Source organism: Heterodontus francisci, chromosome 6, assembly GCF_036365525.1.
Source record: "Heterodontus francisci isolate sHetFra1 chromosome 6, sHetFra1.hap1, whole genome shotgun sequence".
In the NCBI taxonomy this organism is placed as follows: Eukaryota; Metazoa; Chordata; class Chondrichthyes; order Heterodontiformes; family Heterodontidae; genus Heterodontus; species Heterodontus francisci.
In genome coordinates this window covers 121,983,679-122,008,314 of record NC_090376.1, presented here as the reverse complement: position 1 = coordinate 122,008,314, position 24,636 = coordinate 121,983,679, and the positions used below count along the sequence as shown (strand labels likewise).

Sequence of the window (24,636 nt, the reverse complement as noted above, 5' to 3'; positions counted from 1 at the left end):
GAGTGACCTTGTTGAATGAGATGCAGCTCATCTGGAGCTGAGGCGCACTGAAATGGTAGCACAATTTCCCCGGGTCTTTGTTTCAGCGTAAAATTGCAGGCTATGTTCAACAAAAATCACTTGGCTAGATTTTACATGCCCATCAAAAAATTACTTAAAAGTCACAACACCACAAGTTGCTGCGTTTATAAATGAAATTCTTATTGCTTTTGGATGGAGTTGGAACTATGTTAAGAGAATTAGTGAGTTGCATGCGTGGGCACAAACGGTTTTATTTTGTTCAACGTGTGGATTGAACAATTTTTAACCTTCTTAGGTCTTTTGTGTCTTGTCTTTCAACCGTCTCAGGAAATCGCACCACCTCATATTTCCATTCAAAGGAAGTATCACTTTGTGATTTGCACAGGACCAAAGCCTTTGATTAATATTGAACATTTTTTTTAAATTTAGAAACCATGCATTAGATAAATGTGCTGTGAAACAAAGATTAATAAAATGATGCCACTTTAGACAGGGCTGAGGATGAATGTTCCCTCTAACTTCTGTTTGCTTTGCATGACCAGCTTGTTGCACTGTGTGGCCCCTTTAAGATTGATATGCAGCTGCACATGCACGTATCTTAAAGGGAACACTGCTTGTGCATGGCCTGTTTGTTCCCTGTGCAACACATTCCCAATTGCTGTGCACCTGCACAACTTAGAGGGAACACTTTTGACCACCCACTTTCCTATTGCTTTTTTTTTGCTGTTCATGGAATCATAGAATCTCACAGCATAGCAAGAGGTCATTCAGCCCATCGTGCTAGTGCTGGTTCTCTGAAAGAGTTATCCAATTAGTCCCACTCCCCTGCAAACTTCTTCCCCTCAAATATTTATTCAATTCTCTTTTGCAAGTTATTGTGCACAAGCTGTCGATGGGTAGGGTCAGTGTTGGTTGCACAGGTTCCATGCCATTCATTTTGCACGCACAGTTTTACCTCACATTGGCTGAGGATACTGAAAATCTACTCTGCAGAGCCTTTGGATGACAATGACTGGAGTGACATTCTGGGTGTGTGTTTATAGTAAGGTGCGTTTGAAGACTCTAAATGCACTGAGCATATTGCTGGTTTGCTCTGGCTCATTGTATGCCTGAATCTTAGAGCACTAAATCTTTCTGCTTGGAGCCAGACTGTCAGCATTTACCTGCAATACCAGTTATACTTGTAGGCAGTGCTATAAGTAGGCAATTTCCATTTTAAATCTGTCATGTTGTTTTGGGTGACTTGAAAACATATTTTTGCTGATATTCCTGCATGTGCACACGCTGGACATCCGATGTCTCTACGCAAGCCGAATTAGCTAGTTCCAAAAGTTTGGAAAGTTTAGCAGCCTAAAGCCCCCACCCTGCCTCTCCTAGCATCAAAAGACTCTCCTGGTGACACCATTCAAAGTACATGCAGCACCCTGTTAGCAGCAACACATTGCTGCTTAACAACCGCTAGCATAGTCACCCTTCTTCATTACTTAAAACCACGTAGTCAGTCATACCTCAGTGGGTAGCATTCGCACCTCTGAGTCAAAATGCTGTGGATTCAAGTCCCACTCCAGAGACAACATCTAGACTGACACTCGGTGCAGTATTGAGGGAGCGCTACACTCTCAAAGATGCCGTCTTTCAGATAAAGCTTTAAAACGAGGCCCTATCTGCCCTATCAGGTGGACATAAAAGATTCCATGTCACTATTCAAAGAAGCGCTGGGGAGTTGTCCCCAGCGTCCTGGCCAATATTTATCCCTCAACCAATATCACTAAAACAGATTATATGGCCGTTATCACATTGCTGTTTGTGGGAGCTTGCTGCATGCTGATTGGCTGCTGCATTTTCTTACATTACAACAGTGGCTAGATTTTAAAAGTACATCATTGGCTGTAAAGCACTTTGGCATGCCCTGGGGTCGTGAAAGGTTCCATAGAAATGCAAGTTCTTTCTGTCTTTATTTGTGGGCTGGTGCCTGTTTGAAGTGGTGTGGATGACACAAGTGCAGGGATGGGCATATCATTCCCATTGAACTGGGCTGGCAGTGAATATCAGCTACTGTATATTCCCTCAGGACATTAAACGTGTAACATAGAGTCCATGATAAGGTAGGTTTTTCTGCTTGGACGATGAACAAGGTAGAAGCTTAGGAGGGTGAACAATGTTGGGAATGAAATAGTTGTTATCTGCAGTGAGACACAAGACAGTGAATTGAGTTAAACAGTGGGACAGATGTGACGCACAGTTCCCCTAGAATATTTCCGAAACTCAGTCTTCGAAGAGCATTCATAGGAGATTGTTTCCATTGGTTGGCATGTTTGGCTGTGTAGGCAGTTAACTAGATACCAGAAATGAAAGCACAATAAGTTTTGTTCGCTAATTTTAGCTGGCAAAAGGGGATGTAGATCAATAATGAGACAGGTTGGGTCATATACTTCAAACTGCAAAACTTTGACTGACTGAATCTGAGAACAATGAATGAGAGATGAAGAAAATTCACCTGGAAAGATAATGACCAGTGGCGAACTGTACAAGTGTAAAGGGTAGATTTCTGTCTCGGTTATCTTCTGAGTGGGGGCAGAAATGTTATAGAGCTTAACTCAGGAGTGTAAATCAGTGGAACACAATCTTTAATGGGCTTGATTTTTTTTAAAAATTTATGTCAGAAGGAGCTGGCTAAAAGAATTTTAACATTCCCTGGTTATTCATAAGGCAACCCAAATTCATCAGTCAGGCCTAACTTTGAACCCATGTTACAGAACTGAAAGCTCAGCTTTGTGTTGCTACTCTGCCCCTTGGCTGCTGTGTCTGGTTTTGTTTCTTGTAATGATGTGTGGACTTGTACTACAGTTCTACAACAACAACTTAGACATCTGCAAACGCGACATGAAGTCCTGTGACATTGATCACAAGTCGTGGGAGTCAGTTGCCAGCGTTCGCCAGAGCTGGCGGGCAGCCATAAAGGTGGGGCTAAAGTGTGGCGAGTCGAAGAGACTTAGCAGTTGGCAGGAAAAAAGACAGAAGCGCAAGGGGAGAGTCAACTGTGTAACAGCCCCGACAAACAAATTTTTCTGCAGCACCTGTGGAAGAGCCTGTCACTCTAGAATTGGCCTTTACAGCCACTCCAGGCGCTGCTCAACACACCACTGACCACCTCCAGGCGCTTACCCATTGTCTCTCGAGATAAGGAGGCCAAAGAGAGAAGAAAGAGAGAGACCTTTAACATAAAACGTCCCAGGAGCATTATAAAACAAAATGTGACACTGAGCCACATAAGGTCAGGTGACCAAAAGCTTGGTCAAAGAGTTAGGTTTTAAGCAGTGTCTTAAAGGAGGAAGGTGAGGTAGAGCGGTGGAGAGGTTTAGAGAGCGAATTCCAGAGCTTAGAGCCCAGGCAGCTGAAGGCATGGCCACCAATGGTGGAGAGATTAAAATCGAGGGTGAGCAAGAGGACCACAGAGAACTCGGAGGGTTGTGGGGCTGGAGGAAGTTATGGAGATGGGGGAGGGATGCGACCATGGAAGGATTTGAAAATAAGGATGAGGTTTTTAAAATCAAAATATTGCTGGACCATGAATCAACGTAGGTCAGCAAGCAAGGTGGTGATGGGTGATGGGACTTGATGTGAATTAGGATATGGACAGCAGAGTTTTGGATGGACTCAGGGTTTGCGGAGAGTAGAATGTGGGGGACCAACCAGGAGGGCATTGGAGTAGTTAACTGTAGAGGTAACAAAGGCATGAATGAGGGTTTCAGCAGCAGATGAGCTGAGGCAGATACTAAGTTGAATAATGCAGCTGAGATATAGCCAGAATCCATAAGCCATACTCTGGGCCACTTAATGCATCATTAAGGGGTGCAGCGAATTGGCTGGATAAGGCCTAATAGGAATCTGGGGAGAGGGTTCAGTCAGATTTTCCACACTATTGATTGAAGGTGCTTGCTTTGTTGGTCTTGCCTCTCATGCTTGTGTGTTGGGCTTCACCATGGTTGATGATGGGGATGTTCATAGTGCCTCCTCCTCCCTTTAGTTGTTAAATTGGAAAAGAGCCAAGCGGGGGGTGATGAGAAATTTTTGTACGGACTGAGTTGTTGCACTCTGGAATGCACTCCCCTACTTTTTCCCCTTGGCCTTGTAAATGTTTTCCCTTCATGTATTTATCCAATTTCCTTCTGAAAGTTACTATTGAATCTGCTTCCTCTGCCTTTTCAGGCAGCGCGTTCCAGATCATAACCCATTGCATTAATAAAATTTTCTCATGTTCCCTCTTTTTTTTTACCAATCACCTTAAATCTGTGTCCTCTGGTTACCAACCCTGCTGCCAGTACAAACAGTTTTCCCTTATTTACTCTATCAAAACTATTTATGGCTTTGAACATCTCTGTTAAATCTCCCCTTAACCTCCTTGGCTGTAAGGAGAGCAATCACAAAACTGAAGTCCCTCATCCCTGGGACCAGTCTAGTAAATCTCCTCTGCACCCTCTCCAAAGCCTTGACATTCTTCTTAAGGTGCAGTGCCCAGAATTGAACACAATGCTCCAGCTGAGGGCTGACCAAAGTTTTATAAAGGTTTAGCATGAATTGCTTACCTTTGTACTCTATTCTGCTATTGATAAAGCCAAGAATTCCATATGCTTTTTTATAGAAAGAAATGCTTGCATTTCTATCATGCTTTTCATGATCTCAGGATGTCCCTCCGCACTTTACAGCCAATGAAGTGTAGTCAATGTTGTAACATAGGAAACGTGGCAGCCAATTTGTGCACAGCAAGCTCCCACAAATAGCAATGTGATAATGACCAAATAATCTGTTTTTTCAATGATGATTGAGGGATAAATATTGGCCAGCACACAGAAGAGAACTCAGCTGCTCTTCTTCAAGATAGTACCACGGGATCTTTTACATTACAGGGCGGCACAGTGGCGCAGTGGTTAGCACCGTAGCCTCACAGCTCCAGCGACCCAGGTTCAGTTCTGGGTACTGCCTGTGCAGAGTTTGCAAGTTCTCCCTGTGAACTGCGTGGGTTTCCGCCAGGTGCTCCGGTTTCCTCCCACAGTCAAAGACTTGCAGGTTGTTAGGTAAATTGGCCATTGTAAATTGCCCCTAGTGTAGGTAGGTGGTAGGAAAATGGTGGGGATGTGGTAGGGAAATGGGATTAATGTAGGATTAATATAAATGGCTGGTTGTTGGTCGGCACAGACTCGGTGGGCCGAAGGGCCTGTTTCAGTGCTGTGTATCTAAATAAATAAATTTTAAAAAATTCACCCGAGAGGACAAATGGGGCCTCAGTTTAATGTCTCATCTGAAAGATAGCACCTCCGACAGTGCAGCGCTCCCTCGGTACTGAACCAAAGTCTCAGCCTCGATTTTTTGTGCTCAAGTGGGACTTCTGACTCAGAGGGAAGTGTGCTTCCAATTGAGCCACAGCTGACACACCGTTTTTCAGCTTGTCCTGCCACCTTCAAAGATTTGTGTACGTTCTCACCCAGGTCTCTTTTCCTGCATTCTCTTTAAAATTGTACCATTAAGTCTATATTGCCTCTCCTCATTCTTCCTATTGAAATATATCATTTCATGCTTCTTTGCATTAAATTTCTCCTGCCATGTGCCTGCTTATTTCACCAGTCTGTTATGTCTTCCTAAAGTCTGTTACCATCCTCCTCATTGTTTACTGCATTTCTTAGTTTTGTGTCATCTGCAAGCCAGTTCACAAATATATATCAAAAAGAGAAGTGATCCTAATACTGACCTCTGGGGAACACCACTGTATAACCTCCATTGGGTTTGAAAAACAGCCAACTCTCTGCTATCTGTACCTTAGCCAATGTTGTACCCACATTGTCACTGTCTTTTTACTCTCATGAGCATTAATTTTGCGAATAAGTTTATTCTGTGGTACTTTGTCAAATGTGTTTTAAAAGCCCATGTACACAACATCAACAGCACTACCCTCATCAACCCTGTCTGTTTCTTCATTTGCCTTTAACAAATCTCTGCTGACTTCAATTAAGTTTGTACTGTATTATTGTCTCTAAAATTTTCCCCACTGCTAACATTAGGTTGACTGATCTGTAGTTGATGAAGTTTCCCTTTTTTAAACAGGGATGTAATATTTGCAATCTTCCTGTCCTCTGGCACCATTGCCATATCCAAATAAAAGGAAAGTACTGCAGATGCTGGAAAACTGAAATAAAAACAAAGTGCTGGAAATACTCAGCAGGTCTGGCAGCATCTGCGAAGAGAGAAACAGAGTTAACTTTTCAGGTCTGTGACCTTTCATCAGACCTTGAAAGGTCATCGACCTGAAACGTTAACTCCGTTTCTCTCTCCACAGATGCTGCCAGACCTACTGAGTATTTCCAGCACTTTCTGTTTGTGCCCCCATATCCAAGGTTGATTGGGAGCTTGTGGACAGAGATCCTGCTATTTCCACCTTTACTTCCCTCAGTAAACTAAGATGCATCCCATCTGGACCCAGTGACTTTTCTACTTTGACTGACCTTTTAAGCTCTCTGCTTTATTTTTACTGCCTGCTCCTTTACTGTGACATTGGCAGCATCCTCCTCTCTAGTGAAGACAGTGCAAAGTACTCAATAACTCTGCCACACCCTCTACCTTCACAAGAATATCTCCTTTTTGGTGCCTATTTGGCCCCACCCTTTCCTTGACAACCCTTTTACTGTTTACGCGTTTTGGGTTTCCTTTTATGTTAAATGCTTATCTATTCTCATACCCTCTCTTTATCCCTCTTATTCTCGCTTTCAGATTCCCTCTGTATTTTCTATATTCTGTACTTCTGTATTGTGAACCTCACATTTGTCATAATCCTTTTTCTGTCTCATTTTAACCTCTAATCATTCAGTAAGTCCTAGTTTTGGATGCCCTTTCCCCCTCGTAAAAATGTGTCCACTCCGTACTCGAACCATCTCCTCTTTGAAGACCTCCCATTGATCAATTATTATTTTGCATATCAGTTTTGTATTCCAATTGCGACTTGCTCTTTAAAAAAGGATATGTAACAAAGTTATTTTTTAAAAATTCATATAATTCTGTAATAACTCCAGAGAATTTGTACAGAAAGGGAGTAAAAAATAAACATATAGTGGTAGCAACTTCAATTGGCTACTTCCAATCAAAACCAGTATTGAGGGTTTGTAAATGCACGAGCAAGTATATTGCGGGGATAATTTTAACCCGCAAAAATGGATGGATTTGGGTGGGGTGCAATGTAACAAAGTTAAAAATCTCAAATCTGAAACTAGCCCATCTCAAACCCGCTCATTTCCAAGTTTAATGGGGGATGGGCAACCAACCTGTTTCTTGGAGGTGGGTGCTCTTTTAAATATTCTAATGAGGATGTGTGCCTCTCTCTCTCCAGTTTAATCCCGGCCAGCCTAGTTTCCTGTGCCTTGGGAAACCTAGCAATTAAAGGCAAGGACTGCTTGTGGGCCAAGAGTGCACCCCAAGCAAATCTGCTTGCCCCACCTCCCCCAGGTCAACCCCTCCCCTGCTTCCCATGATCACCTATCCCCATCCTTACCCTCTGTTAGTCTCCTACGCCCCACAAGCAGCCCCAGACTCTCTCAAGCCATGCTATATCCTGGTAATAAGGCTGGCTTCTGGGCACGGACTGTGCTGAAAAAAAAAACGCAGAAAACTCCAGAACTTTTATGGAAACCCAGACTATTTGACCAAAAGTCCCCACCCCGCTTGGAAATCCCGCCCCAGTAAAGATCAGAGTTCAATTGTCTGTCACTTTTATAGCCTCGGGACATTCCTGAAAGCAATATTGTTGTCATATGCTTTCTTCTTTCTTTCTTTGGCCTCCTTGTCTCGAGAGACAATGGGTAAGCACCTGGAGGTGGTCAGTGGTTTGTGCAGCAGTGCCTGGAGTGGCTATAAAGGCCAATTCTAGAGTGACAGGCTCTTCCACAGGTGCTGCAGATAAAATTGGTTGTTGGGGCTGTTACACAGTTGGTTCTCTCCTTGCGCTTCTGTCTTTTTTCCTGCCAACTGCTAAGTCTCTTCGACTCGCCACACTTTAGCCCCGCCTTTATGGCTGCCGGCCAGCTCTGGCGATCGCTGGCAACTGACTCCCACGACTTGTGATCAATGTCACAGGACTTCATGTCGCGTTTGCAGACGTCTTTAAAGCGGAGCCATGGACGGCCGGTGGGTCTGATACCAGTGACGTGCTCGCAGTACAATGTGTCCTTGGGGATCCTGCCATCTTCCATGCGGCTCACATGGCCAAGCCATCTCAGGCGCCGCTGGCTTAGTAGGGCGTATATGCTGGGGATGTTGGCCACCTCGAGGACTTCTGTGTTGGTAGTACAGTCCTGCCACCTGATGCCAAGGATTCTCTGGAGGCAGCGAAGATGGAATGAATTGAGACATTGCTCTTCGCTGACGTACGTTGTCCAGGCCTCGCTGCCGTAGAGCAAGGTACTGAGGACACAAGCTTGATACACTTGGACTTTTGTGTTCTGTGTCAGTGCGCCATTTGCCCACACTCTCTTGGCCAGTCTGGACGTAGCAGAGGAAGCCTTTCCCATGCGCTTGTTTAATTCTGCATCGAGAGACAGGTTACTGGTGATAGTTGAGCCTAGGTAGGTGAACTCTTGAACCACTTCGAGAGTGTGGTCGCCGATATTGATAGATGGGGCATTTCTGATGTCCTGTCCCATGATGTTCGTTTTCTTGAGGCTGATGGTTAGGCCAAATTCATTGCAGGCAGCCGCAAACCTGTCGATGAGTCTCTGCAGACACTCTTCAGTGTGAGATGTTAATGCAGCATCGTCAGCAAAGAGGAGTTCCCTGATGAGGACTTTCCGTACTTTGGTCTTCACTTTTAGACGGGCAAGGTTGAACAACCTGCCACATGATCTTGTGTGGAGGAAAATTCCTTCTTCTGAAGACTTAAATGCATGTGAGAGCAGCAAGGAGAAGAAGATCCCAAACAGTGTAGGTGCAAGAACACAGCCCTGTTTCACGACGCTTAGGATTGGAAAGGGGTCTGATGAGGCACCGCTATGCTGAATTGTGCCTTTCATATTGTCATGGAATGAGGTGATGATACTTACTAGCTTTGGTGGGCATCCAATATTTTCTAGTAGTCTGAAGAGACTACTTCTGCTGACGAGGTCAAAGGCTTTGTTGAGATCAATGAAAACAACATAGAGGGGCATCTGTTCACAGCATTTCTCCTGCAGCTGGAGAAGGGAGAACAGCATGTCAATGGTGGATCTCTCTGCTCGAGTTCAATTGTCTGTCACTTTTATAGCCTAGGGACATTCCTGAAAGCAATATTGTTGTCATATGCTATTAGCTGAAGATCTAACGTTTGCACTTTTACTATCTGCCAATGACTCTATTTTTTTTTCTCCTGCAGCTGTCTGGAATTGTTTACCACTACAATGTGCTGAAGGTGCAACAATTACTTGTTGTACCAAAGTGGGTAACCAGATGTGCCTCGTTTGCCCTCGAACCTCTCTTCGCATCTGCTGACCCCACCGATGAGGCTCCCATAGGAATGGGTGCAACCCTGGACATCCAGAGACAGCAGAGGATGGAACTGCTGGATCAGCAAATCATGCTGGCCCAGCTTAACCAGAACAACAGGAGGCATCGACCACAGGTAATGATCGCCGTGATAGTGTGCAGTATAAATTTGAATTTTAAGACTCTACCCCTCATGGCATTTCTATTCTTATCTGTCACCATCACAAGCCCAAAACTGGCAGTTAACATGCATAGAATTTTACTGTGCAGAAACACGCCATTTGGCCCAACTGATCCCCATGAGCCTCTTTCCCTACACTTCATCTTACCCGAACAACATAACCTTCCATTCCTTTCTCCCTGGATTTATCTAGCTTCCCCTTAAATGTATTTATGCTATTCAGCTCAACCACTCTCTGTGGGAGCAAGTTCCACATTCTCACCACTCTCTGGGTAAAGATGTTTCTCCTGAATTCCCTATTGGATTTATTAGTGACTATCTTATATTTATGGCCCTAGTTTTGGATGAAAACATTTTTTAAAAAAGATTGCTGGATGTGGAGATATTCTGCTTTCAAAACTATGAAGTGATTTAGAAGAGTAGCACGCATGAAATAATTCACTCCGTTTTGTCAACTTTTCCACTAGTTCAGCTCAAATATGATCTCATATTTAAGGTAAATCATAGCACTTTCACACCACTGTCTGAGTTCACTGTTTCCACTTTCACCAGCAAGTCCCTTATCATATCCCAGTGCAGTACCCCTCCCACACCTTCTTTTAAACAGGGCTTCATTTTGCATGTGGCAACGATTTGCATCGCCCACACAGAAACATACCTGTTTTAACTGATAACGAATAGAGTGAATAAAACCTGACATGTTGCCGTTTTTTTGTGGGTTGATACTAACTCAAAACAATCCAATGTCACAGTAATATTAATTGTGGTGATATTGATATTAAAGAGAATTTGCAGCATTGAGCAAGGCCATTTGGCCCAACTGGTCCATGCCAGTGTTTATATTCAATGTACGCCTCCTGTAACCCTACTCCTCAAAGGAGGACCCCTCCCTACCTGGCTAGGAGGCGTCTCCCCATGACAGCAGGCCCCTCCACTTTCCATTAAGTTGTGGTGGAGGGAGGAAGAGGCCCTTGAGTGGTCATTAATTGGCCACTTTAAGGGCCTCAATTCGCCTGGGGTGGGTAGGTCATCCTCGGCCTTCCCCATCCTGGACTAAATAGGAAGGCATCGGGAAGGTGACAGGCACTTCACCCATGCCTTCTCATGCAATTTTATGGGCTCCCCTGCCTCCGTTCTCGTCCCTGGGGGCTCAGAAAATTCAACCCTATGACTTTGCCAGAAGGTAATGACATCATATAGTGTTGAGCTTCTACTGGTTTTATACTGTCATATATTAACAATTAAAGTGGATTTAACCAGTAATTTTCACATAGTGATCAGCACATGTGGTATTATTGCTTTCTTGTCCTTTCCATTGCAAAGACTGCCCCCTTCCAACCCCGTAACATTGCGCATCTCCGCCTTTGCCGCAACATACCTGTTGCTGAAACCCTTATCCATGCCTTTGTTACCTCTATTCCAATGCTGTCCTGTCCAGCCTCCCACTTTTACACTCTGTAAATTTGAGATCATCCAAAATTCTACTGCCCATGTCCTTACTCACACCAAGTCCCATTTACCCATCGCTGATGTATATGGGTTCTGCGCAGAGGTAAGCAGAATGGCTTCAGTTTTGCCAACATGGTGTTTGTAGAGTTTGTCTGTACCAAACACCAGTCGATCAGTCGGTAGTCTTCAACATTGTCCTTCTTGAGGTGAGCTCCTGTTGCTCTAACCTCCAACTGTAGTGCCCTTTTCACGTATAGTCTTCACTGTGCTACAAAACTTTTACTTTTGTACTAACTTAGAATTCTGTGTGTTTTAAAAGACTGAGAAAAGGATTTTGCTCTTTGAAAGACATCTGCAAATAATTGGAATTCCTGCAATGTTTTGAAAGGAAGTTCATAACAGGTGGACTTTATGAGGTTGAACTTGTACAAGGACAGAAAAGCCAGCAATTTCAAGGAAACCACAGGTGTTTGACCTTTCTTCAGAGCAGCTTTTGAGTGACGGGGAGACACTGTGTCTGGACATGTGACCACGTTCAGGAAGGTTCTTTTTTCTCCTTGGACCCTTTAAAAAGCCTGTGAATTGGACAAATGGCAGGCATTTGAAATCTTTGCTTTGACCTGCCTGGAGTAAGAGAGAAAAGTTACAGAAAAGTATTACCTCTCTTTGTAAAGGAGACTTGCATCTCTTAAAAATGAATCCTGCTTTTGAAAGGTGACAGATTTCTGTTGCCTCCGGTCTATGAAGAATTCCTGCATCCACTGAGATTCCTGCTGCCTCCTGTCTCTAAGAAATCCTGAAATCTGAAGAATTCTTCGGCTGCTAGTCTGTTGCTTCAAAACCCAAGCAGACCTGTTGCTACACCCCTGATGGAAGACCTATGTGACACCTGCTGCAGTTGAATTGCTGTGAACACTACTCATCACAGACTGTTCACCAATCTCGCCTGGAAAGACTTTGAGTGGCATCTGACTATTCGACTCTGGAACATCTCACCCTATTGAAAACATCCCACCAGAACGTGATAAACTCAATTATTTTTATTAATTTTTCCATTAGAGTCATAGAGTTATACAGCACAGAAACAGGCCCTTTGGCCCATCGTGTCTGTGCTGGCCATCAAGCACCTATCTATTCTAATCCCATTTTCCAGCACTTGGCCCATAACCTTGTATGCTATGGCGTTTCAAGTGCTCATCTAAATACCTCTTAAATGTTGTGAGGGTTCCTATCTCTACCACCCCTTCAGGCAGTGCATTCCAGATTCCAACCACCCTCTGTGTGAAAAATCTTTTCCTCAAATCCCCTCTAAACCTCCTGCCCCTTACCTTAAATCTATACCCCCTGGTTATTTATCCTATCAGTGCCCCTCATAATTTTGTATCACCCAATCATGTCACCCCTCAACCTTCTCTGCTCTAAGGAAAGCAACTCTAGCCTACCCAGTCTGTTTTCATAGCTGAAACGCTCCGGTGCAGGCAACATCCTGGTGAATCTCCTCTGCACCCTGTCCAGCGCAATCACATCCTTCCTATAGTGTAGTGCCCAGAACGTTACACATTACTGCAGCTCCAGCATAATCTCCCTGTTCTTATATTCTGTGCCTCGGATAATAAAGGCAAGTATGCAATATGCCTTCCTAACCACCTTATCAAACTGTGCTGCTGAAACAGTTGTAAACCAAAAGATCCTTTTTCCCAGGTTAGCTGGTTTCTTTTTGAATGTATGTGTGTATGAGGGTTAAGGAATTAAGGGGTTTTTCATATATAGATTTATTGCGTTAGTAATTAAGACCTATTATTTATTTTCTAATAAATAGTTAATGTTGTTGTTTAAAGAAGCCTGGTTTGGTGTACTTTATTCTGGGAGAAAAATGCAGTGTTTAATTTGGCTATTCTTCAGTAGGTGGGAAAATATATTTGATATGCTATGACCTGTGGAATAGTGGGACTGAATTAACAGTGCATTACTCCTGCCTTGGTCCTAACAACTGCAGGGGTTCAATTACCATTTGTTAAAACTCAGTGATTGATAGTGTAGGCTTCAATCGTGCCTTTACCTTAAATGATTGACAGGTAAATCAATTGAGGCTAGGTGCACTGATCTCATGACTCATCAGACTGATATGTCCTATTTTTTATCACAATTCTATTGTCCGATTATTCTTCCCAATCACCTTGTTTGTTGACTGACTCCACTACTTCCCTGGCCTCTTAAATATCCCAATTAGGCGCTTTACATCCTTCTGGATTCAACATAGAGTTCAACAACTTCAGATCATAACCACTGATCTCATTTCTTTGGACGGCAGCCACTGGTAATGCTTCTGCTGTTGCCATTTACACCTCCATTAGATCCACTTTTTGTTTTTTTACTTGTTTTGTTTCTTTGCTCCACCCCCTTTTGCCTTGCACCATCACCCCTTTTGTCCTTTAATCTCTCCTGCCTTCCACCATATCACCGACCTTCCTTTTTGTTCTTTCCCCTCTCCCCCACCCTTCCCTGTGTCTGTACTTGCTTAAAAGCTGTTGCATCTCTAACTTCTTCCAGTTCAGATGGAAGATCATTGACCTGAAATGTTAACTCTGTTTCTCTCCACAGATGCTGCCAGACCTGAATATTTTCAGCATTTCCTGGTTTTAATTGTCACTTTGTCTATTGTCAGATTTAACTGTCTCTGTTATCTCTGCATTGCTTTGTCTGTTGGCCTCCTTTGTCAAACCAAAATATGATAGGAAACTTCATAGAATCGTAGTACAGCACAGAAGGAGGCCATTCAGTACATTAAGTCTGTGCTGTCTCTTTCGAAGACCAATCCAGTTAGTGCTGTTCCTCCACTCTTTTCCCCTATCCTGGAAATATTTTCTCCTTCAAGTATTTATCCAGTTCCCTTTATCCACCACCTTATCAGGTAGTACATTCCAAATTCTAACCAATTGTTGCGTAAAAAACTTCTTCCTCATGTCCCCTCTAGTTCTTTTTCCAATTAGCTTAAATCCATGCTTTCTGGTTATTTCCCCTTCACCCATTGAAAATGATTTCTTTTTATTTACCCTATCTACATCCTTCATAATTTTAAACTTCTGGTGGTAGTTTTGAATTGACTTTTGGCAAGTCCCGTTTTGAACAGCGTTGTCCGGTTTTGAGATAGTTGTTCCTTTTTCTACCTCTGGATTAGTCATTCTGCATGCATGCCATTGCCGACTGTGATCTTGAGTTGATTCGTAATCATCTGTAACTAGTGGGAGTTTGCTCCTCGGACTGACGGTGCTTAATCTGTAACTGCATCAGTTGATTGCAATGTTGTCCAAAATGTTTAACTTTTCTATATCTCATATGGTGTATCAAGTTGGTGCTCATCCAAGATTTCATGTCATACAGGCAGTTCAGATTTCTGCAACAGCCTTGGCAGGAACTGTGCCAGTAAAGATAAAGTTGGTTGCTGTTGGCACATCTATGAAAACTTACTCTTGTGTTTGTTGACTGTAAGTCATAAGATAATTTGAATCTGACACCAATTACGGTCGCAATGTAAACTTTTTATTGTGTTTGACCAAGTCTTGAAAAATTCAATGTTTATAAGGAGTAGTTATAGGATGAATGAAGCAATATTGCCCCATTTTCCCTCTGGGTAGATATTAGAGCAGATGGCCAAAAGCTTGATCAAAGAGGTAGGTTTTAAGGAGCATCTTAAAGGAGGAGAAAGAGGTGGAGAGGTTTAGGGAGGAAATCCAAAGCTTAGGGCTCAGGCAGCTGCAGGCACAGCCACAGATGGTGGAGCAATTAAAATCAGGGATGCCAAGGAAGCCAGAATTAGATGAGCTCAGATATCTTGGAGGGATGTGGGGCTAGAGGATCACAGAGATAGGGAGGGGTGAGGCCATGGTGGGACTTGAAAACAAGGATGAGGGCGGCACAGTGGCGCAGTGGTTAGCACCGCAGCCTCACAGCTCCAGCGACCCGGGTTCAATTCTGGGTACTGCCTGTGTGGAGTTTGCAAGTTCTCCCTGTGTCTGCGTGGGTTTTCTCCGGGTGCTCCGGTTTCCTCCCACAGCCAAAACGACTTACAGGTTGGTAGGTAAATTGGCCATTATAAATTGTCCCTAGTGTAGGTAGGTGGTAGGGAAATATAGGGACAGGTGGGGATGTGGTAGGAAAATGGGATTAGTATAAATGGGTGGTTGATGGTCGGCACAGACTCGGTGGGCCGAAGGGCCTGTTTCAGTGCTGTATCTCTAAACTAAACTAAACTAAAACCTTCAGAACTGAGGTACTTCCTACAAAGTGCCAGATGCCAACTTGTTTACCACTAAGCACGAAACTCTTGTCAATGTATTGACAAAGTCACATCAGCTACACAAATCACACATCCTGCAGATCAGCAGAAAACATCAGCTCACACAGCTGAATTGTACCCTGATGCATTAAACCCTAAAGCAAGCTCAGAATGAACGATTTGACCATTTCATTATTTGTAGCCAGTGGAAAAGCCCCTGGAAAGGACGGCATTACCCCTGAAATAATCAAGAGTGCCAAGCCTGTTATACTTTCAGCACTCTGCGAACTGCTTTGCCTGTGCTGGGACGAGGGAGCAGTACCACAGGACATGCGCGATGCCAATACCATCACCCTCTATAAGAACAAGGGTGACTGCGGTGACTGCAACCACGACCGTGGAATCTCCCTGCTCAGCATAGTGGGGAAAGTCTTCACTTGAGTCGTTTTAAGCAGACTCCAGAAGCTGGCTGAGCATGTCTACCCTGAGGCACAGTGCGGCTTTCGAGCAGAGAGATCCACCATTGACATGCTGTTCTCCCTTCGTCAGCTACAGGAGAAATGCCGCTAACAACAGATGCCCCTCTACATTGCTTTCATTGATCTCACCAAAGCCTTTGACCTCGTCAGCAGATGTGGTCTCTTCAGACTACTAGCAAAGATCGGATGTCCACCAAAGCTACTAAGTATCATCACCTCATTCCATGACAATATGAAAGGCACAATTCAGCATAGCGGTGCCTCATCAGACCCCTTTCCCATCCTGAGTGGCATGAAACAGGGCTGTGGTCTCGCACCTACACTGTTTGGGATTTCTTCTCACTGCTGCTCTCACATGCGTTCAAGTCTTCAGAAGAAGGAATTTTCCTCCACACAAGATCAGATGGCAGGTTGTTCAACCTTGCCCATCTTAGAGCGAAGACCAAAGTACGGAAAGTCCTCATCAGGGAACTCCTCTTTGCTGACGATGCTGCTTTAACATCTCACACTGAAGAGTGTCTGCAGAGACTCATTGACAGGATTGCGGCTGCCTGCAACGAATCTGCCTAACCATCAGTCTCAAGAAAACGAACACCATGGGGCAGGACGTCAGAAATGCTCCATCCATCAATATTGGCGACCATGCTCTGGAAGTGGTTCAAGAATTCACCTATCTAGGCTCAACTATCATCAGTAACCTGTCTCTCGATGCAGAAATCAACAAGCGCATGGGAAAGGTGTCCGCTGCTATGTCCAGACTGGCCAAGAGGGTGTGGGAAAATGGCGCACTGACACAGAACACTAAGGTTCGAGTGTTTCAAGCCTGTGTCCTCAGTACCTTGCTGTACGGCAGCGAGGCCTGGGCAACGTATGTCAGCTAAGAGCGAAGTCTCAATTCATTCCACCTTCGCTGCCTCCGGAGAATCCTTGGCATCAGGTGGCAGGACCGTATCTCTAACACAGAAGTCCAGGAGGCGGCCAACATCCCCAGTATATACACCCTACTGAGCCAATGGCCGTTGAGATGTCTTGGCCATGTGAGCCGCATGGAAGATGGCAGGATCCCCAAGGACGCATTGTACAGCGAGCTCGTCACTGGTATCAGACCCACCGGCCGCCCATGTCTCCACTTTAAAGACATCTGCAAACGCGACATGAAATCCTGTGACATTGATCACAAGTCGTGGGAGTCAGTTGCCAGTGATCGCCAGAGCTGGCGGGCAGCCATAAAGGTGGGGCTAAAGAGTGGCAAGTCGAAGAGACTTAGTTGGCAGGAAAGAAGACAGAAGCGCAAGGAGAGAGCCAACTTTGGAACAGCCCCAACAACCAATTTTATCTGCAGCGCCTGTGGAAGAGTCTGTCACTCTAGAATTGGCCTTTATAGCCACTCCAGGCACTGCTCCACAAACCACTGACCATCTCTAGGCGCTTGCCCATTGTCTCTCGAGACAAGGAGGCCAAAGAGAGCTCCGGTCCCTATCTACAAACTGAGGAAAAAATAAAACAAAAATCTTAATATGAGATTAAACCAAACCCTATTCCTATGTATGTATTTATTTAAGAATTGGGTATCTTATAAGGGGTAGCCTGTGGATGATGAATTTAAGGGAATCAGCAATTTAGCCCTGGGGCACACCAGCGGTGACCATACAGTAACAGTGGGAGAAACCATTTGGAAGAGCTGTGATGACTGTAATTGGGTCAGGTAGAAATGGAGTTCCAAGAGAGTGGTGGCTTGGAGATGGAGGAAGATGGAGTGATCAGTAATGTAGAAAGCAGTGGGAAGGATCAGGTGGATCATTGATTATCTGCAGTCCTATGAGGTGACATTTATGACTTTGTCCAGAGCACTCAAAGAATATAGTTCGAGGATGCACTGACCGAGGATGTTTGTAGAGGTCAGTCAATACATTATATGGTGGCAGTGATGTATTTAGGGACCATGGAGAGGGGAGGTTAGGTCAGAGATATGAGCAATAACTTGCGTAAAATGATAGGGATAGTAGCAACAGAAGCAATAGTGAAGAAAAAGATTTGAAGCCTTCATAATGACTGGCAGTGCAGGCAATTTGTTTGGCAATGGATGAACAGAAATACGAGAGGTGTGTGTGCCGATATATTTGACTCATTTTATACCAGTTGCACCACAGAATGCAAGCTCATAGTTTCAGCTTTGCTTCAAGATAGCTTTGTTTACAGATACTGTGGCTGGAGAATACCGTCTGCTGCACCATATTGTGGTGCAAGTAGTTTCTCAGTGTATCTTGAAGCTTTCATGTGGGAATTCAATTTGGCCTAGACAGTTTTAGTTTAATGGGTTCTCCAACTCAATTGCTGATCTCCAAGTAGAGATAGGTGCTTCTTTAAAATTCACAATTGTAGCAATAGTGTGATAGTAGGTTCAATGAAGTGCAGCATTGAATAGTGGGAGCAATTTGACAGGCATCAGTGTTTATCCTTAATTATACATTGAGGAAAGACCCAACAATAACAACAACTTGCATTTCTGTAGCGGCTTTAACGTAATAAAACATCTCAAGGTACTTCATAGCAGTGTAATCAGACAAAATTTGGAACGTGAGGTGACTAAAAGCTTGGTGTAAGGCGTAGGTCAAGGAATGTTGAGAAGGAGGTGGAGAGGTTTCGGGAGGGAATTCCGGACCTTAGGGCCTATGCAGCTGAAAGCACGGCCACCAGTGGTGGAATGATGAAGCAGGGGATGTGCAAGAGGCCGGAATTGGAAGAGTGCACAGATTAGGGTGGCGCAGTGGTTAGCACCGCAGCCTCACAGCTCCAGCGACCCGGGTTCAATTCAGGGTACTGCCAGTGTGGAGTTTGCAAGTTCTCCCTGTGTCTGCGTGGGTTTCCTCTGGGTGCTCCAGTTTCCTCCCACATGCCAAAAGACTTGCAGGTTTCTAGGTAAATTGGCCATTATAAATTGCCCCTAGTATAGGTAGGTGGTAGGGAAATATAGGGACAGGTGTGGATGTGGTAGGAATATGGGATTAGTGTAGGATTAGTATAATATGGGTGGTTGATGGTCGGCACAGACTCGGTGGTTTCAGTGCTGTATCTCTAAACTAAACTAAACTAAATCTATACCTGATGGAGCTATACCGGTCTCAGCCCATCCCTATGTTGCAGATTCTGAGCTGAGGTTTTAAGAAATGGTTGATGTAATTCGCATGGCACTGAATGTCGCTTACGACAAACCTCTTGAGTTTCATGAATAGGAAAGGGGTTCGTTCAATTAGCATGCAGCTCGTGTAAGATGCCACTCGCCTCATTCTGTATGCTAATGTCCACTATCTGGAGCTCTGCCTCACGTGTCAACCTACGAAACCAGCCTTGCTGCATCAAAACCATGCAACAGAGAAATTGTTTAGGGATCAGGGTTATTCTTGTAGTTATGGATTATAAGTCCGACAGGGCATCTGCAGACAGAGGGGAAGAAGAAATTAATGAAGCCCTTGGGACTACAAGAACTGTGATAGAGCATACCATTGGGATCTTGAAAATCTTGCCTGGTTAAATCTGGTGGAGGTCTGCACCACAGCCCAATGAGAATCTCCAGGATCATTGTAGCTTGTCGGACCCAACTGAATATCACTCTTCAGCAAACGTTGCTCCTTCCTTAAACTGAAGAGGACTGGCACCTTTAAATCAGGAGGAAGATTCACAGGGAGGAAAGAAGCCATCAGCCTGTAGCTAAAGAAAGGAGGCATTTAATAATAGCCAAGACCTTTCAAGAGATAAAAGTTAAGAAACCAAAATTTCTTTTGCTCCTTGCTTGTTCCTCTACATACCCACAACTCCCTCACAAAAAACCTGCATTCCCAAAGGCTCCTGTACCTCATTTCTAGAAGACAAAAACCACATGTTATTATTCATGTGCACTAAAATCACAACATTGAATACCTAAAGTCAATGTAGTCAAGTGATTTTTACTTTCCAGAACAAAATTGAACAGAACATTGCAGTAATTTCCTGCACTGTCCTTGATTGAATGTCCAATCTGCTGCTTCTACAAAATACAAAGAGTAAGAGGTGGGTGGCTAGCAAGATTCCTCTGGAGCCTCTTACCTCAGTGACGTTGTTGTCCCTGAGGGATTCACTTCAGTTTGCAGTTCTCATGCATTGTCAAGAGGTGTTGGGACCAGGTTGAAAACTTCCCGTGTTGTTGGTATTGGAGAGCATGTAAGGTACTTCAGCTTGACACCATCTTCTTGGTTGCAAATGTTCTTTATTGAGCCAACCAAGTCTTGACACATTCAATGTCTGAAGCAATAGTCATACAAAGAAGTAAACAATATTACCCGCTTTTGCTCTGAGTGGGGACCATAACCGTCCTTGATTCTTTTGTTCTCGTCGCTCTATGAATTGTGAAGGAAAGCTTATATGGCTGTCGCCACATACACCCATCCTTGTAACCTTGATGATTTGTTCTTTTGTGATAGGGGCTGTTTTTCAGTTTACAAGTTTTTTTAGTTTCCTAACTGATCTGTGATGGCAGATGAAGTTCAATGCAGAGAAATGTGAAGTGATTCATTTTGTTAGGAAGAACATGGAGAGACAATATAAAATAGAGGGTAAAATTCTAAAGGGGGTGCAGGGGCAGAGGGACCTAGGTGCATATGTGCATAAGTCATTGAAGGCAACAGGACAGGTTGAGAGAGCGGATAATAAAGCAGACAGTATTCTGGGCATTGGAAGGATGAATGAGAATGGACAGAGACTGCTGGAGTTGTGTACCTATCACAACCTCTGTATCACCAACTCGTTCTTTCGTACTAAATCCTATCACCAGGTTTCGTGGAGACACCCAAGATCACGTCGTTGACACTAGCTGTACCTCATCGTCACAAGGCGAGTCTCTATAAACAGTGTCCAAATCACACGCAGCTTCCACAGTGCGGACTGCGACACCGACCACTCCCTGGTGTGCAGCAAAGTTAGACTCAAACCAAAGAAGCTACATCACTCCAAGCAGAAGGGCCGCCCATGCATCAACACTGACAGAATTTCTTATCCACAACTGTTACATAAGTTTCTAAATTCACTTGAAAAAGCCCTTCAAAACACTCCTGCAGGGGATGCAGAGATGAAATGGGCCCACATCAGAAACGCCATCTATGAGTCAGCAATGACCACCTTTGGCAAATGTGAGAAGCAGAATGCAGACTGGTTTCAACCTCACTTTGAAGAGCTGGAACCTATCATAACTGCGAAGCGCACTGCACTGTTGAACTACAAGAAAGCCCCCAGCGGATTAACATCCGTAGCACTTAAACTAGTCAGAAGCGCTGCACAAAGAACAGCCAGGCGCTGTGCAAATCACTACCGGCAACACCTATGCAGTCGTATTCAGCTGGCCTCCGACACCGGAAACAACAGAGGAATGTATGATGGCATTCAGAGAGCTTTTGGGCCAACCATCAAGAAGCTCGTCCCCCCCCTCAAGTCTAAATCAGGGGACACGATCACTGACCAACACAAGCAAATGGATCACTGGGTGGAGCACTACCTAGAACTGTACTCCAGGGAAAATGTTGTCACTGAGACCGCCCTCAATGCAGCCCAGTCTCTGCCAGTCATGGATGAGCTGGACGAACAGCCAACAAAATCGGAACTCAGTGATGCCATTGATTCTCTAGCCAGTGGAAAAGCCCCTGGAAAGGATGGCATTACCCCTGAAATAATCAAGACTGCCAAGCCTACTATACTCTCAGCACTCCATGAACTGCTTTGCCTGTGCTGGGACACGGGAGCAGTACCATCGGACATGCGCGATGCCAATATCATCACCCTCTATAAGAACAAGGGTGACCGTGGTGACTGCAACAACTACCGTGGAATCTCTATGCTCAGCACAGTGGGGAAAGTCTTCGCCAAGCCATCTCAAGCGCCACTGGCTCAGTAGGGTGTATAAGCTGGGGATGTTGGCCACCTCGAGGACTTCTGTGTTGGAGATACGGTCCTGCCACCCGATGCCAAGGATTCTCCGGAGGCAGCGAAGGTGGAATGAATTGAGACGTCGCTCTTGGCTGATTTACATTGTCCAGGCCTCGCTGCCGTAGAACAAGGTACTGAGGACACAGGCTTGATACACTCGGACTTTTGTGTTTTGTGTCAGTGCGCCATTTGCCCACACTCTCTTGGCCAGTCTGGACATTGCAGTGGACGCCTTTCCCATGCGCTTGTTGATTTCTGCATCGAGAGACAGGTTACTGGTGATAGTTGAGTCTAGGTAGGTGAACTCTTGAACCACTTCCAGAGCGTGGTCACCAATATTGATGGATGGAGCATTTCTGACTTCCTGTCCCATGATGTTCGTGTTCTTGAGGCTGATGGTTAGGCCAAATTCATTGCAGGCAGCCGCAAACCTGTCAATGAGTCTCTGCAGACACTCTTCAGTGTGAGATGTTAATGCAGCATTGTCAGCAAAGAGGAGTTTCCTGATGAGGACTTTCCGTACTTTGGTCTTCGCTCTTAGACGGGCAAGGTTGAACAACCTGCCCCCTGATCTTGTGTGGAGGAAAATTCCTTCTTCTGAAGACCTGAATGCATGTGAGAGCAGCAGGGAGAGGAAAATCCCAAACAGTGTAGGTGCGAGAACACAGCCCTGTTTCTCGCCACTCAAGATAGGAAAGGGGTCTGATGAGGCACCGCTATGCTGAATTGTGCCTTTCATATTGTCATGGAATGAGGTTATGATACTTAGCTTTGGTGGACATCCGATCTTTGCTAGTAGTCCGAAGAGACCACGTCTGTTGACGAGGTCAAAGGCTTTGGTGAGATCTACGAAAGCAACTTAGAGGGGCATCTGTTGTTAGCGGCATTTCTCCTGTAGCTGGCGAAGGGAGAACAGCATGTCAATGGTGGATCTCTCTGCTCGAAAGCCGTACTGTGCCTCAGGGTAGACATGCTCAGTCAGCTTCTGGAGTTTGTTTAAAACGACATGAGCAAAGACTTTCCCCACTATGCTGAGCAGGGAGATTCCACGGTAGTTGTTGCAGTCATCGTGTCACCTTTGTTCTTATAGAGGGTGATGATATTGGCATCGCGCATGTCCTGTGGTACTGCTCCCTCGTCCCAGCACAGGCAAAGCAGATCGTAGAGTGCTGAGAGTCTGGCAGGCTTAGTGCTCTTGATTATTTCAGGGGTAATGCCGTCCTTCCCAGGGACTTTTCCACTGGCTAGAGAATCAGTGGCATCACTGAGTTCCGATTTTGTTGGCTGTAAGTCCAGCTCATCCATGACTGGCAGAGACTGGGCTGTATTGAGGGCGGTCTCAGTGACAACATTTTCCTTGGAGTTCTAGGTAGTGCTCCACCCAGCGGTCCATTTGCTTGCGTTGGTCAATGATTGTGTCCCCTGAATACAGAATAGAATCATAGAATGGTTACAGCACAGAAGGAGGTCATTTAGCCCGTCATGTCCATGCCTCTACAAGAGCATATCAGCTAATCCCACTTCTCAGCCCTTTCCCTGTTGCCCTGTAATTTTTGTTCTCTTCAAGTACTTATCCAATTTACATTTGAAAGCCATGATTGAATCTGCTTCCACAACACTCTCAGGCAGTGCATTCCAGATCCTAACCACTTGCTGTGTAAAGAGGTTTTTCCTCATGTTGTCCTTGATTACTTTGCCACTCACTCTCCACCCATCCACCAATGGGAGTAGTTTCTCTCTGTGTACTCTGTCCAGACTGCTCCTGATTTTAAACACCGCTGTCAAATCTCCTCTCTACCTTCTCTTTAAAGATATAAGGGCGGCACAGTGGCGCAGTGGTTAGCATCGCAGCCTCACAGCTCCAGCGACCCGGGTTCAATTCTGGGTACTGCCTGTGTGGAGTTTGCAAGTTCTCCCTGTGTCTGCGTGGGTTTCCTCCGGGTGCTCCGGTTTCCTCCCACAGCCAAAAGACTTGCAGGTTGATCGGTAAATTGGCCATTATAAATTGCCCCTAGTGTAGGTAGGTGGTAGGGGAATATAGGGACAGGTGGGGATGTGGTAGGAATATGGGATTAGTGTAGGATTAGTATAAATGGGTGGTTAATGGTCGGCACAGACTCGGTGGGCCGAAGGGTGCTGTATCTCTAAATCTAAAAATCTAAACAGCTCCAACTTCTCCAATCTATTCATGTAACTGAAAGCCCTCATCCCCGGAGCTATTCTCAGAAATCTTTTCTGCGCCCTCTCTTACGCCTTCACGTCCTTCCGAAAAGACAGTGCCCAGAATTGGACACAGTACTCCAGTTGAGGCCGAGCCAAAGTTCTATAAAGGTTCATCGTAACTTCCTTGCTTTTGTACTCTATGCCTCTATTTATAAAACCCAGGATCTCATCTGCCTTTTTAACCACTTTCTCAGTCTGCCCTGCCACCTTCAACAATTTGTGCACATATGCCCCCAGGTGTCTCTGCTCCTGCATCCACTTTAGAATTGTCTACCCTTTGTTTCTTCCTACCAAAATGTTCACAATTCTCTGCATTAAATTTCATCTGCCACGTGTCTGCCCATTCAACCAACATGTCTGTCCTCCTCACAGTTCACAATATTTTCAAGCTCTGTGTCATCTGCACATTTCAAGATTGTACAGCCAAGCCTAGGTCATTCATATATAAGAAAAGCAGTGGTCCTAGTACTGATCCCTAGGGAACCCTACTTTGTTTTATGGACTGAAGGCAGGTATATCTATTCACCGTTACTGTGCCAACTTTGTATCCATGCTGC

General features: G+C 44.8%; 1 protein-coding gene across 4 annotated transcripts in view; it reads left to right on the top strand.

The window, feature by feature from the left end:
• ubac2 (UBA domain containing 2) overlaps positions 1-24,636 on the top strand; it is a 220,405-nt gene that overhangs the window by 158,123 nt on the left and 37,646 nt on the right. For 3 of the 4 annotated variants that reach the window (XM_068034236.1, XM_068034234.1, XM_068034235.1), the window contains exon 7: positions 9,410-9,655. In XM_068034236.1, coding sequence (XP_067890337.1) covers positions 9,410-9,655 — 246 coding nt within the window. Of the gene's footprint in view, positions 1-9,409; positions 9,656-11,468; positions 12,929-24,636 lie in introns of those variants that run through there. The other variant, XM_068034237.1, reaches the window with a different exon arrangement.